The sequence below is a fragment of the Acanthopagrus latus genome, chromosome 12, assembly GCF_904848185.1.
Source record: "Acanthopagrus latus isolate v.2019 chromosome 12, fAcaLat1.1, whole genome shotgun sequence".
Classification (NCBI taxonomy): Eukaryota; Metazoa; Chordata; class Actinopteri; order Spariformes; family Sparidae; genus Acanthopagrus; species Acanthopagrus latus.
The window spans coordinates 21,436,462-21,449,146 of record NC_051050.1 but is presented as its reverse complement, the minus strand read 5'-3'; the positions used below and the strand labels follow the sequence as shown (position 1 = coordinate 21,449,146).

At 40.5% G+C, this 12,685-nt stretch overlaps 1 protein-coding gene across 1 annotated transcript; it reads right to left on the bottom strand.

The window, feature by feature from the left end:
• Positions 1 to 5,304: 5,304 nt before the first annotated feature.
• Positions 5,305 to 9,462, bottom strand: tmem174 (transmembrane protein 174). The gene is made up of 2 exons (XM_037117515.1): positions 8,859 to 9,462; positions 5,305 to 6,303 (listed from the first exon to the last, which is right to left on the bottom strand). The coding sequence occupies exons 1-2, from the start codon at positions 9,437 to 9,439 to the stop codon at positions 6,189 to 6,191; spliced, it is 696 nt and encodes a 231-aa protein (XP_036973410.1). The 5' UTR covers positions 9,440 to 9,462; the 3' UTR covers positions 5,305 to 6,188.
• Between the last annotated feature and the right edge of the window lie 3,223 nt (positions 9,463 to 12,685).

Here is a 12,685-nt window from a genome sequence, read left to right as displayed (position 1 = left end):
TGATATACGCTCAGGAACTTATTTTGAAAACAGCCACTTTCAGACGCTAAATATAATCTCGAGGGGACTCTGAGACGAGAAATGTGAATGAGGCTCGCCAGATCAGCCTCACCCCGTCAAAATAAATGTCCTGACAGAAGCCGGGAGTCCTTTAATGTCATTGTAGCGGAAAAAAAAAAAGAAAAAAAAAAGTTTTTCCTCTAGCGCAGCCAGCTCCACACATGCATGTACACAAAGAGGGCACTTAAAGGTCTAGTCCGCTCAAATAGAAGAAAGTAAAGAACTGTGATTGCTTCTAACAGGACATGTTGCACAAAGTCTTTGGTCTTTTATATTTAATCTGTATTATTACTTCTAATATTACTGTTTTTGTCACCTGCTTAGGGTTGCTGCTACCATCGGTACATGTTGAATTAATGTGCTTGGAGGAAATAGGAGTTTTTGGTTCTATTTGTCCAAGTTTTGAGATATCTGTCTGACATTTCTATAGAAACTGGCTACTCACATTTATTAATTAAAACAATATATATTCATAAAACATTTAGGAGCAACATATCTTTCTAGAAAGTGTCTCTATTATTTAAAATAATCCACATAGCACCACAACATGTTCACTCTGGTACACAATTCTTTTGAAAAAAAAAACCCAACTAATAATAAGTTAATTTTTTTTCTTTATTTAAAAAAAAACTGTAGTTTTACCTCTAAAGGCCTTTAAAATCCTTCATAATAAAAGATCTGAAATGAGATAATCACTGCTCACATTATATAAAAAAAGAGGACTGACCCCTCAAATGCAGCTATCAAACACTTTGAAATGTAAACCAGGCAGAATATTAATCTGTGATAGGCCAGTATCAGATCATAACATCTGCACAGTGATACATCGGTCAGGATCCGGTAACATTTGCTTTGTATTAAAGGGTCAAGAAACTAAAACATGTTGGGAACCACTGCCTGTGAGAGTGGAGGTTAGTAGGAACGTTTTGTAATTTGGGTAGACTCCCCCTTTAATGGAAGCTGGGTTACATAAAACAAAAAAAGAAATGTCTGCACACATATAAAAACTTTAATAAAGTACATTTTCTTGTGGTCACTGCTCACTGCTGATGATTCATTAGGTTCGTTACCTCCTAAGAAATAAGGAACGGCGTCGCTTTGTGATGGAGACACAGAAAACATGTCACAAGTTGTGTTTTAATATAAACACTTCTGAAGGAAACAATTCAAAGACCTTTAAGGGACTTTTAACAAGGAAACTGTTTCAAAATGAAGGGTCAGAAATTAAAATACATGTTCATATTTACCTCTGTAACCCAGCACAGAACTCAAGAGTGTCAGTGGCGCATCAAATTTCATTTCATCAGATTGGTTGGTTAATATTTATTTACTTTAAGTCATTTAAAAACAAATTATGCTTTTACAAGCGGTGGGGACAATTTTTAAGAAGTCCCCAGTGTAAATGCATGAATACTGTGCAGTCAAACTTAACTTTTAAAGCTCAAAAACTTTCTAAAGACAGTAAATACAGTGTGTCAAGCTTCATTTTGAGGAACTGTGAATTAAAAATGTCTCTTTTAAGGACGCTTGAAGACTCCAGTCAGAGTGAATTTCACTGAAGAACAAGATGATACAGAACTTGTAACTTCAGGACAACGTGACACGTGATAGCTTGTTCGATAACAAGGCAAAAAGAAAAAGAAGCCCGAGGCGCGCAAAACAGGACATATTTTCACAGTCACTAAACATACCAGCACGTGTAATAATCAGAACCAGAATCCTTTTTTATTGGCCAAGTATGTGTACGCATATCAGGAATCTGACTCCAGCTAAGAGCAAGAACAAGAACTGAACAGATAAGTTAAAGGTAGAAAAAAAAAACCAGGGAAAGGGAAAGTAAGTGTACATACAGAATATAAAAAGTCAAGTCAGCTGTGGAGAAGCATCAGAAGTAAAACAGACAATTGAATGTTGGATAAAATGATACTAAATGAATATAAATACAAGAGGCGGATGGATGGATGCACATTAAAACCAGTCGGGAGTTACTTATTACCTCTTCAAAAATGTAGTCAGTAATGTAACACAAGTATCACAATATTAACGTTTGGTGTCAGATTATTTGGTGTCAGGTGTGAACTAATATATCTTTATTCTAACACTGTACTATATATATATCTCTGTAATCTGATTACATCTCTTTTTCTGTAACTTTAACAGAATACAGTTCACAGAGTATTTGTGTCTGTGTGAGAGAGTGCAGGATTCATACTGATAGTGACAGACTTCTGATCTCAGATCTGTTTTTGTCGCGGCTCCTGGACTTTTGGTAACTCATGCACAGCCCTCAACATTAGTTTGGGATATTGGTCGTGCATACAAAACATAGAAATTCAGTCAAAAATCAGGTGAAACACAGGTGAGTAATGTAGCTTTTAAAGAAGAAGCATCAAGGTATTGATACTTCATACAGAATATACAAGTAGACAGTGTGAAATAAGATGCACACAAGGTGGAAGAGAAGTTGTAAATGTCCTGTTAAGAGGGGGAAAAAAAAAAACCTCCCTCTGAAGCTTTTTTCCCTTCCACACTGTCAGACACACACGAGTTTGCAGCTTTTTGTCGGTCAAAACAAAGACAAAGCTCCTCCAACGCTGCGTTACAACCAACTATCCCCATCCAGCAACACAACCAGCTCCAGTTACAGTCCAAACACACTCAGCTGTTTGTGAGTCTCTCAAGTCTTATTAGCAATGCACCATATGGGGAGCACGGCGGTGCAACAATGCATCACACAAAGCGCTGCAGAGCGAGGTCACTGCTAATTACTCTGCAGTCTGATGGTGATTTCCAGGGATTATCTGACCCCCTTTGGTATTTATTCTTTTTTTTTTTTATTATTATTTCAAAAGGAAAAAAAAAAAAAAAATGCCATCTCTGATGTTAGTTTCCAAATCCGTCCACAAATGTTTAGCTGGGAGCACATGTGGCTGAGCTGAGAAATGGGGCCCTCCAATCAGACCCACACTTCACCTTAGTGGCCCCACAGTACACAAAGTGGAAAACACGTGACAAAAAACTACAGGAGAGGAAGAAGCTGGTGCGAGTCCAGCAGGGATGGATGAATAAATACACACAAGTAAATAAATAAATAGAGGGAGAGAGGGAAAAAAAACACCTGTTGCCTTCAGAATAAACTCGTTTTTAATCCACCTCGTTAAAAGAAAAAAATAAATAAATCATCGGACGTGTTTTGTTTTGTTTTTTTTTTAAAAAGCAGCCAAATAATTTTCAACTTTCAACTCAATTTTCAAGTACCTCCAGCTGGAAATAATAAAAGTGGTTTCCTTTTATTATTAACCACAAGATTACTGATAGTAATCTATTCATAACCTTAAAGAAACTCATATCAGGGCTCACGCTTCTCTCTCTGGAAGAAAGCGACTATTTCCACTTTTCTTTTTCTTTCTTTCTCTTTTTTTTTCTCTTTTTATTTCGGAGTTGTTATCGTTCAGCATGTTCCGTAATACTTTCATAAATCGTCTCCAATACTCCACGGATGGTGATATAATAGAGGAGGAGGAGGAGGAGGAGGAGGAGGAGGAGGGGGAGGAGGTTGTCGGCCACCCGCGTTTTTTTACTGTGCTGTAAAAATAATGAAAGTCATATTGCGCTGCGGTTTTCAGATCTGCTCAGGCGAGCGGCGCAAGTTTGAAGGAGGTCCTGAGATGTTTTCTAAACTGCTGTGAATTTTCATTTTTCATTTTTTTTTCTTTTTCTTTTTCTCCTCCAAACTTGTGCGTGTGTTTTCTTGGAGAACAGCCGTCGGTTAATTTAGGAGGATTTGAGCAAGTGTTGGAGACCGAGAGAGATTTTTTTTCTTTTTCTTTATTTTTTTTATTTAGTCATCGAGATAATATTTACTGATCCGAGAGCAGCAACATGTCATTTCTCATTTAAATATCTAAAGATTAAAAAAAAAAGCACTTTAACTTCAGTTTCAACAGTCAGTTTATGAATAATCAGTAATAAAACGCTCAGTGTACAAAATGAACTCCCAGATGTTTAAGATTTATTCGCCTTTATTGTAAATATTTTTATTTTTGTGTCGTTTTGAGAGTTTTAAGAGGAGCTGATGTCACTAGAAAAAAAAGTTTGAACTAGTTAAATAAAGTTTAAATATTTTTTTCCCAATTCAATCACAATCAGGCTGAATTAATAAATCACGATCTAATTAATGAATCTAGCGATAATAATATGAAGACAGAAACTGAAACACCGGCTGTGTGTGACGCTGCTGTTTCTCAGCTCCACCGACGCATAAATCATCTATTGAGCCAAATTCATAATCGATTTAATTCAATTTACTTTCCTTACTAAGATTATCAGACACTGCCCGAAAAAAATAACGAACGAGGGAATTAAATCACGACTAAAAACAACGATTGTTCCAGGCGAGTTTATATGTGAACCACCTTCAGACAGCAGGAGGATTCAACTAAGAGACACATACAATGAAAATATACTTAATAATAAGATTTAATACATTAAAAATAAAAAAAATAAAGGATTGTTAAAAAGGTTAAAAAGTAAATGTTGAATTTAACAGAAGGATACAAGTCATAGAAAGTTGCAAGCAATGAATAAACATTTACTGATTAAACTATTATTATTATTATTATTATTATTATTATTATTATTATGATGATGATGATGATGATGATGATGATGATGATGATGATCATGACGTGAGTGTGTGTTGCAGCCACCTGACCTGACCCTGTGACTGGAGGTTTATTGATTCCCTCAGTGTTTCTGCCCCCGTGTGGTGCAGCGACATGTGTGTTGATCCTGCAAACAGCAAACTGCACTCAGCTGCACGATCCTGCAGGAGGACGCGAGTACAAATACTCGACTATCAAGCGCTGCGGTCAGAATGCAAGGCAAAAGAAAGTTGCATCAGAGTTTACTCTAAAAGCAGAACGACTCACTGTGCAGAAGATATACATGTATTAGGTCACATTTTATGTTAAGCATCAAGAATAAATTCTATAGTTTATCGAACTTTATCTAATAGTTATTTTACTGTTAAGGAGGGATGAAATGCTCTAGAAATTAAACAGTTGTAAAATTAAACAGTTGTAAAGTACAGTACAGTTTTAGACACTGTAAACAAAGTTTCATGTGCTTAGTAAAGAGTTAATAAAGCATGTGAGGCTGTAAATGTTCCATTTATTATAAAGTTTTACCTTGGATTTTAATCACTGATGCATCAATGTGTAAAAATACCATAAAGCTGCAGAATTGAGGATAAATAAAAGTGTAATATATTTTATTTGTTGACCACATTTCATGTTACAAATCAAAAAAAGTAAAAGTTTGTAAATGAGTAAAAAGTAGAAATATTTGCATCTGGATTAAAGTAGAAGCAGAAAGTTGCAGAAAATGGAAATACTCAAGTAAAGCACATGTCCTCAGTTGCTTAGTTACTGAGTACTTAGTTACTTCCCATCGTCGGCGCTCTGAACTCATTTGAACAGAGGTCTCCTCGTGTCGAGGTGATCGTCCTGTGACCTCCACGCCGTCTTCAAACGCTGCACACAAACATGATAAAACGCTGCCAATATGTGAACAATTACGACTCCAAACTAAATTAAATAGCTGTTATGACTTTTTTTTTTCCTCTTTTGATGTTCATTTTCTCCCAGCAGGAGAAAACAGTTCCTTGTTTTTTTCAAAGGACCTCTGCTAAATTGTCCCCATGTTTGTTTCGGGCCATGGTGGCTGTCTACATGTCAACATTTCCCCTGCCAACATTTAATGGGCATGTACAGTGGTTTGCGCAGCTATCGGGAGACAGCGAGCGCTGGATAAATGTGTGTGTTTTTATGCTGAATATAAATTTAGTATCTTTAAGTTGTTTTTTTTTTTTCCAAAAAACCTTCAGAGCCCTCAGATAGAGCTGAGTCTGTCCATAAATCTCCATTTTAATGAGGTTTTCTTCTTCCAGGGAGCCTCATCTTGGAGGATTGTGTGACTTCATACATAATTATCGTGGTAACTACATGATAACAGCTGTGAGAGGAAAGTGAAAACCTCATCAAATCACTTTGATGAATCATCTGTGAACCTATTGACACGCAAAGAGGAAGAGAAGGATGGTGAAATTCCAGGATTCCAGGAGGCGTTTATGTCCGATTGTGTTTTTGGGAGGAAGGGTAGATGTCCTCGTACGCAGGTGGACGTGAATGGGTAGAGCCGCCGTCGCCGTCGCAATGTCTTTCCTCTTCCGACCTCCAAGACCTACAAGGAATCAAACAAGGTGTCTCAGGCGGGATGAATTTAAAGGACAAGTCTGCCTAAAGATCAAAATTCAGTCTTTATCTGCACATCAGCATGACAGTGGAAAGCTCTCCGGAACAACTGAAGTAGATGAGGGCAGAAAATGACTCGGAGCAGCTTTTCCAGTGTAATCCAAGTCTCTGAAAGCCATCAAAGTCCCAAATTGACTTGAAAAGATATTTATTACACCCTTGATGTGCTGTCGAGCTTGTGCACCCACTGCAGACATCATGCTAATGCTTTAAGCTTAGCTGCTACAATGAAGATTTCTGCTTAAAAAATTGTGCACATAGCGTCTTTACAAATCAATTTGGGAGCTCAGGGCTACCGAAGACTCAGATTACAGTGGACGAGCTGTTCGGAGTCATTTTAGTCCCCATCTACTTCAGTTCTTTAGAAAGTTGCAACAATGCTGTTTTCCTGCGAAGCTCCAGAAATGTTTCGTGGACCATCAAACCTCACCTGACTTTCCTTTCTGCCCGAGTCGATAACGGCTGAATATTTCATTTCTGAGTGAACTTATCCTTTAACTGAACAGCTGGCTAATATCCGAAGGTTTACAGGCAGCAATTGGTCATGCTTAAAGCCAACGCTAAGGAAGCCGATTGCCCTTTAAAGGGAAAAACAAAAAAAAAACACAGAGGTGGAGTGATCTCCGCCTTGATCTTTCCTCGCTCTGGCGTTAACCACTGGAAAACATACGGAAACAGGTCAGGAGTTGTGACAACATAAGTGAGAGCTGGTGAGCGGAGCATGTGTTCATACGATCGGGGCAGCAGTTTATAGTTATCCTAGGTTAACTGTATTATTCCTGCTGTCTGCTTTTATTAACGCGAATTACTTTTCCTGGAAACCTGCTGGGAGTAATCGTCTAAAAACAATAAAAGAAAGTGAAAACTTGTAACTTTCCGCTAATGGAGTGCAGCTTTGTGTTCGGGCAGGACGCCGGTCCAGGGATATTTGATTGGATTTCAAATAAATCCTGCAATTATTGGAAAGAAACTTTTTTTTTGGTATGATGCTACATGGTGTTATGTTTCCCCTCTGCATTTTTCAGTTCAGGGAACAGGTGGGAACATATGAAAAACTCCTGCCATAATTTGCTTTTCCTTTACTGAGCACATATACACAGTGAAATGTGTTTGATATGGCGCTAGACTGCTAATTCCAAATTTCGATGATACGGCACAGCACGGGGTGATTAAATGAGAAGACAGGCGACTATCATGGTCTTAATTGTGCTCTTTCCAATGACACAGGATTATTTTATCATATGAAAAAGGGGTTTACTTTGGTACTTTTCCAGTGCGACAATAATCAGTATATAATAAGCAAAGTACAGTAGTTTACGTGAATCAACAGCCAAGAAGAATTTGGGCCAAGTGGAAAAAGGAGATGGTTAATAAGAAATGACCTGTGACTGTTTTAATGAGCACTGCGAGGACCTGTGACGTTTTAACCCTAAAATCGGATTGAAGATTTACCATCTACCTCTGGCTGGCTTTACTGACGGCAGTGTCAACCGATGGCATGCTGGGTAAAAAGCAAGTCTCAGCCTCACTGGGATCCAGTGCGTGTGGTTAACCTGTGGTAACAGCATGTCTGAGTAATGGAGGAGCCCAGCAGGAATTTGAAAAAAAAAGTGTTTCTGAAAGGTTCCTTAAAAGTTTGACAAATGTCCGTCATGTAAGAGCTGCTCCCCCGGTGGTGAGAGAAGCACTCAGATCTTTTACTTGAAGGGGAAGTCTCGTGTAAATGATTCATTCTCAGTGGAGGTTTTGGAATTAGTCTGATTGATTGCCTCAGCTGGCAGCCCCAAAATGGCTGCAATGTAATCCTTCGGGGCAACTGCAACAGTCAAAGTAAGGGCAGCTAAAAGTGTTCATTTATGCCACTGACATGCTGAGGTTGTTAGTCTATGACTGGCAATGATACGGAACTGTTTCTTACAGAGACGGGCCTCTTCTGTTGAATAATGAGATTGTTTTCGTGAACAGAAACACAAATCTCGCCTCACTCTGAAAAGTCGCGAGGTTGAGGTGCTAACCGATTAGCACAAAGCACACAGCACTGAACAGAACCACGGCAGCAGCAACAGACTTCTTCAGCGGCTAATGTGCCCCTTAAGCGGCTGAAGTACCACTTAAGTGGCTAACGTTAGCAAGAAGCGCACAGCCTCAGAGTCAAAGAACAGAGCTGCTGCATCAGCAACAGCCTTCTTCAGAAGCTAATGTTAGCACGAAGCACACACCCACAGCTGTGAGGAGTAAGTGTCGTGCTTGGTAGCCTCTTCAGACTGAGATAAGTTCATGACAGCTATTTTTTGTGTGTTCATATGATTTGATATGATGTGATGTATAATGCTAAAAAGGCTAGCAAAGCTTGTTACACATAGGGTGCTAACCGCTAACACATCTCTACAGCTGGCCAGTGGGAGTTACATGGCAGCTGGTGTTGGTGTAGTCAGGCAGTTCGTGTTAAGTGCTAAAATTGTACCAAAATGTTGCTTTCCTTACCTGCTCGTTCTGTGGCCTGTTCCTGTGTTGACAGCTGAGCTTTCCTCTTCTGCAGTAAAAGCTGCGTTATCCACACAGCACACAGATTCATAAGAAGGAATGGATGCCAGGCTCACAGACCTGCCCGGCTGGAAGTCAATGGTCTGACGTACTTCCTGGTTTCTAAAGTCATACACAGGTGGAACACACAGCATTGTCGTGGCACCACTGAACACAACTTGCTGATTTATGCAACTTAAGGTAAAAGTGTGTCCTGTTGAGGTTTCCTCCATCGCGGTCGCTTCCTCGTCCCACTGTCCACAGGGCCAACAGGAGACGATCTTGAACTTCAAGACACTGGTAACAATGAAAGTGCCTCCGATGATGATAATGACGGGGCCCAGGATTTGGGTCCACTCAAAGGTGCTGTTAGCTCGGTAGTGTTCCCAGCCAGTAACAGTGAAAACAACACCCACGAGGTCTATGAAGATTCCAGTGAAGAACAGAGTAGCTCCGAACTTCATCCTGTCCAGCAAAGTGTCAGGACTTTGAACTGCCATGTTGGACGAGAAGGTTTGGGGCGCTGATGCTAGTTGGTCCATGCTGGTCCCCTGGCAGTCGTGTGTGTGTGAAGACACTCAAACTGAGCCACGGCGACCGCCAAGTCAACCTGAACAAACACTGAGTTAAGAGGAGTTAAAGGTTAACCTGCTCTTGAATTCCGTTGGCCATACGAATATTCAAACTGCAACTTGACGTCTTCAGCACGGAGGAACGAACTGATGTGGACGATTTAGGGCAGAATCTGTCAATGTACATATCACTTAAATGCAATCAAATGACAGGACTATATATTTAAAGTAAAACCTGTATGCTTTTTTGTTTAGGGTCTGATGGGGGGTAGAGAAACAAGAAGACAAGAAGATTCCCGGCACGCATAGAACGTGATCCGCAATCCAACTCGTCACATGTCATCTCATGCGGACACGTTTCCCGTCTGCCCCCGTTATGCATAACTTATTAGCAGCGGCATCGTGCTGCAATAGCTGAACAATCAGTCCAGCGTGTTAAGTGGAAAGGCTTAAAAACACATCACGCTATACGTGTTACAGTTCAGAGGGGTAAATGAGCTGCACACAAAAGTGAAAACCACACGTAGCACGCAGACATCCCACTCAACACTTCACTGAGGGTGTCAGAGAGGAGGCTGCTGAAGCTGACTGCTCTCTAGATGTATGGCACGCCTTGTTCTCTCTGTTAGTTTCATGGCTGTGTGACAGTCAGGGCTGAGTTTTATTTTATTTTACTTAAAGTGTGCGAATCTATTCCTTCACTATAGTCTCATTAAGTCAATGTGTCTCCTCTATAGGCTGCAGCTGAGCTTGTCTGCAACACAGGGAGACATGTGTCTGTGCAGCTCAGTGAAAAAAAAAACAAAAAAAAAAACCCACGTATGTTCATGAATCTTTAATTCTGAATGCAAACACAGTGACATGCAAACATGTTTTCTCAGTTGCATTTCAGAGCAGTCTGCTCCTCTTCTCCCGGCGGACAGCTTGCGTTGGCCTGCATAAAAAGCACATCCCGCGCTCGCATTGCGTGTCTCAAGCCTGCTGCTCAGGAAAGCAGGATCATGCGCCGCTTATGGCAAAGCAAAACAAAAGTTCTTCAGAGGGGAAACAACCGACTATCAAACACAAAATGCCAGTGGCTGATCAAAACCTAACCTGTGTGTGTGTGTGTGTGTGTGTGTGTGTGTGTGTCTGTGTCCTTGAATGCGTGTTTGTGTCTGTCTTTGTTTACCATGGCCACAGCTCATTTCACTTGGCACTAATGAACAAAGGGACAGATAACTATACAAAGAATCCATATGAGTGCAGTGTTTAAAAGAACCCCCCAGAATCGAAGCTGCACAGATTCTTTCAATTAGCAGACTCCAAATATTTATGGACTGAACATTTCCTCTCTGGAAGAAAAGCAGAGTTCTGTGTGTTTCCCCTGTTGACTCACACCGGGGTGTATTGATCCCCTGGGCTTATGCTTCATTTCACTTGAGCTCTGCCACTATCCTCTCAACCACATATGTCCAACATCTCTACAGCGCGCTGTCTTTTTGTAATTTTCTTTTTTATTATAAATGGTCACAAAGCAGCTCCATGTCAAACGAGGACCACTAATCAGCATTAAATGATGACGCCGGCTCACAGACGATGTCCTTTAAAGGATAAGATGCCAACAGATATGGAGAAACCAAACTCCGCCCACATACCTCCATTTCTTTCATGCACCGAAGCATCAAATCTGCACACCGTGGCCCCGGATTCACCCCAAATTCCACCTGGTTGACTCTGGAGCTTTTAGGCTGTGTAAAAAAAAAGGGATGCATAAAATCTTCCTCTGAGTGAATAGTGTCCTCATCTTTCTTGTTCTGTGTGAATGGTGTCCACATATCTTACCCCTCTGTGTGATGGTTTTCCTGTCTCCGTCCTCCTGTGTGAATGGTGTGCTCATCTCTTCTTCATCTGTGTGAATATTAAACTTATTACTACTTATTATTATTACTATGTCTTTATCCTTCTGCGTGGATGATATCCTTGTATCCTCTCCTTTTGTGTGAAAGTTGTCCTCGTCTCTTCTCCTTCCATGTTAAATGACGTCCTTGTCTCTCCTCTTCAGCGTGAATTGCGTCTTTGTCTCTTCTCTTCAGTGTGAATTGTGTCCTTGTCTCTTCTCCACCTGTGTGAATGGTTCCCTTTCTCTCATCTTATTCGTGAATTGTGTCCATGTCTCTTCTCCCTTGGTCTGAGCGATCTCCTTGTATCCTCTCCATTTGTGTGAAAGTTGTCCTTGTCTCTACTCTTCAGCGTGAATTGCGTCCTTGTCTTTTCAGTGTGAATTGTGTCCTTGTCTCTTCTCCCTCTGTGTGAATAGTGTCCACTTCTGTCCTTCGTTTCCTTCCTTTCTGTCCTTTCCCATACAAGGTTTCCCTCTCTCATCTGTATCAAGGGTCTAAGGATAAAGGATGTCATATGATATGCAGATTGTTATGCTCCTTGCAGTCAAATGTGTTCTCTGAGATATTGGAACTTTATAAATAGAATTAATATGACCTGACTAGAAAACAGCCAAGATGATGATCCTCCCATGAGGATGACTTTCCCCACATATACTGTTTATAGTGTGTTCGCCTCAAATCACAAGGAACTCGAGTGTTTATCATATTCACAGAGGGAGCGAGACAGTTTGCAGTGCTATATTCTGCTGGGCCAATAAAGAAAAGGGCGAAGGGATCACCACAGGAATTAAGATGTAACCATTTCTCAGTCATCCCCCCTCCCCCAAACACACATTCACTCACACACACACACACACACACACACACACATGCTTACCATGACAAATAGCCTGTGACGTGCCTCTGTGAACATGGCACGGAAGGGTCCACTCCCTCTCCCCAGGGCTGTGGAGTCTATCAGTGGATGGGACTCTCAGTGTCTCCTCGCAGCATCTCAATTTTACCTCTAGTGAATCATTTCGTCTTTTCTAGCAGCACTCAGGGGAAAAAAAAAAAAAAAAATCTGTGAGGAAATCACAACAGTAGCATTTCTGTTTGTGTCTGTTGCCGGGGAAGAGCAATTACACCTACTGCAGTGCATCATGTTTACCAATCACATGACTCAGAGTCTTGAATGTGCAGAAGAATAAAAAATAAGGGTGAAGGGATATACAGCACAGCTGGTCACTGTGAAATGAATCAACTTCCAGCTACAATCGGTAGTTTTTTTAAACAAATTTCATGGTAATGTGAGACTGTACAAACATGGTGTGGTGGCACGCTGGTTAGGATG

What these genes read in the sequence shown, in the direction of transcription:
- tmem174 (XM_037117515.1), bottom strand. Translation starts at nt 9,439, where the DNA reads ATGGACCAACTAGCATCAGCGCCCCAAACCTTCTCGTCCAACATGGCA. An exon ending in ACAGGCCACAGAACGAGCAG is followed by an intron (nt 6,304 to 8,858) that starts GTAAGGAAAGCA and finishes GATTCCTTGTAG; the next exon opens with GTCTTGGAGGTCGGAAGAGG.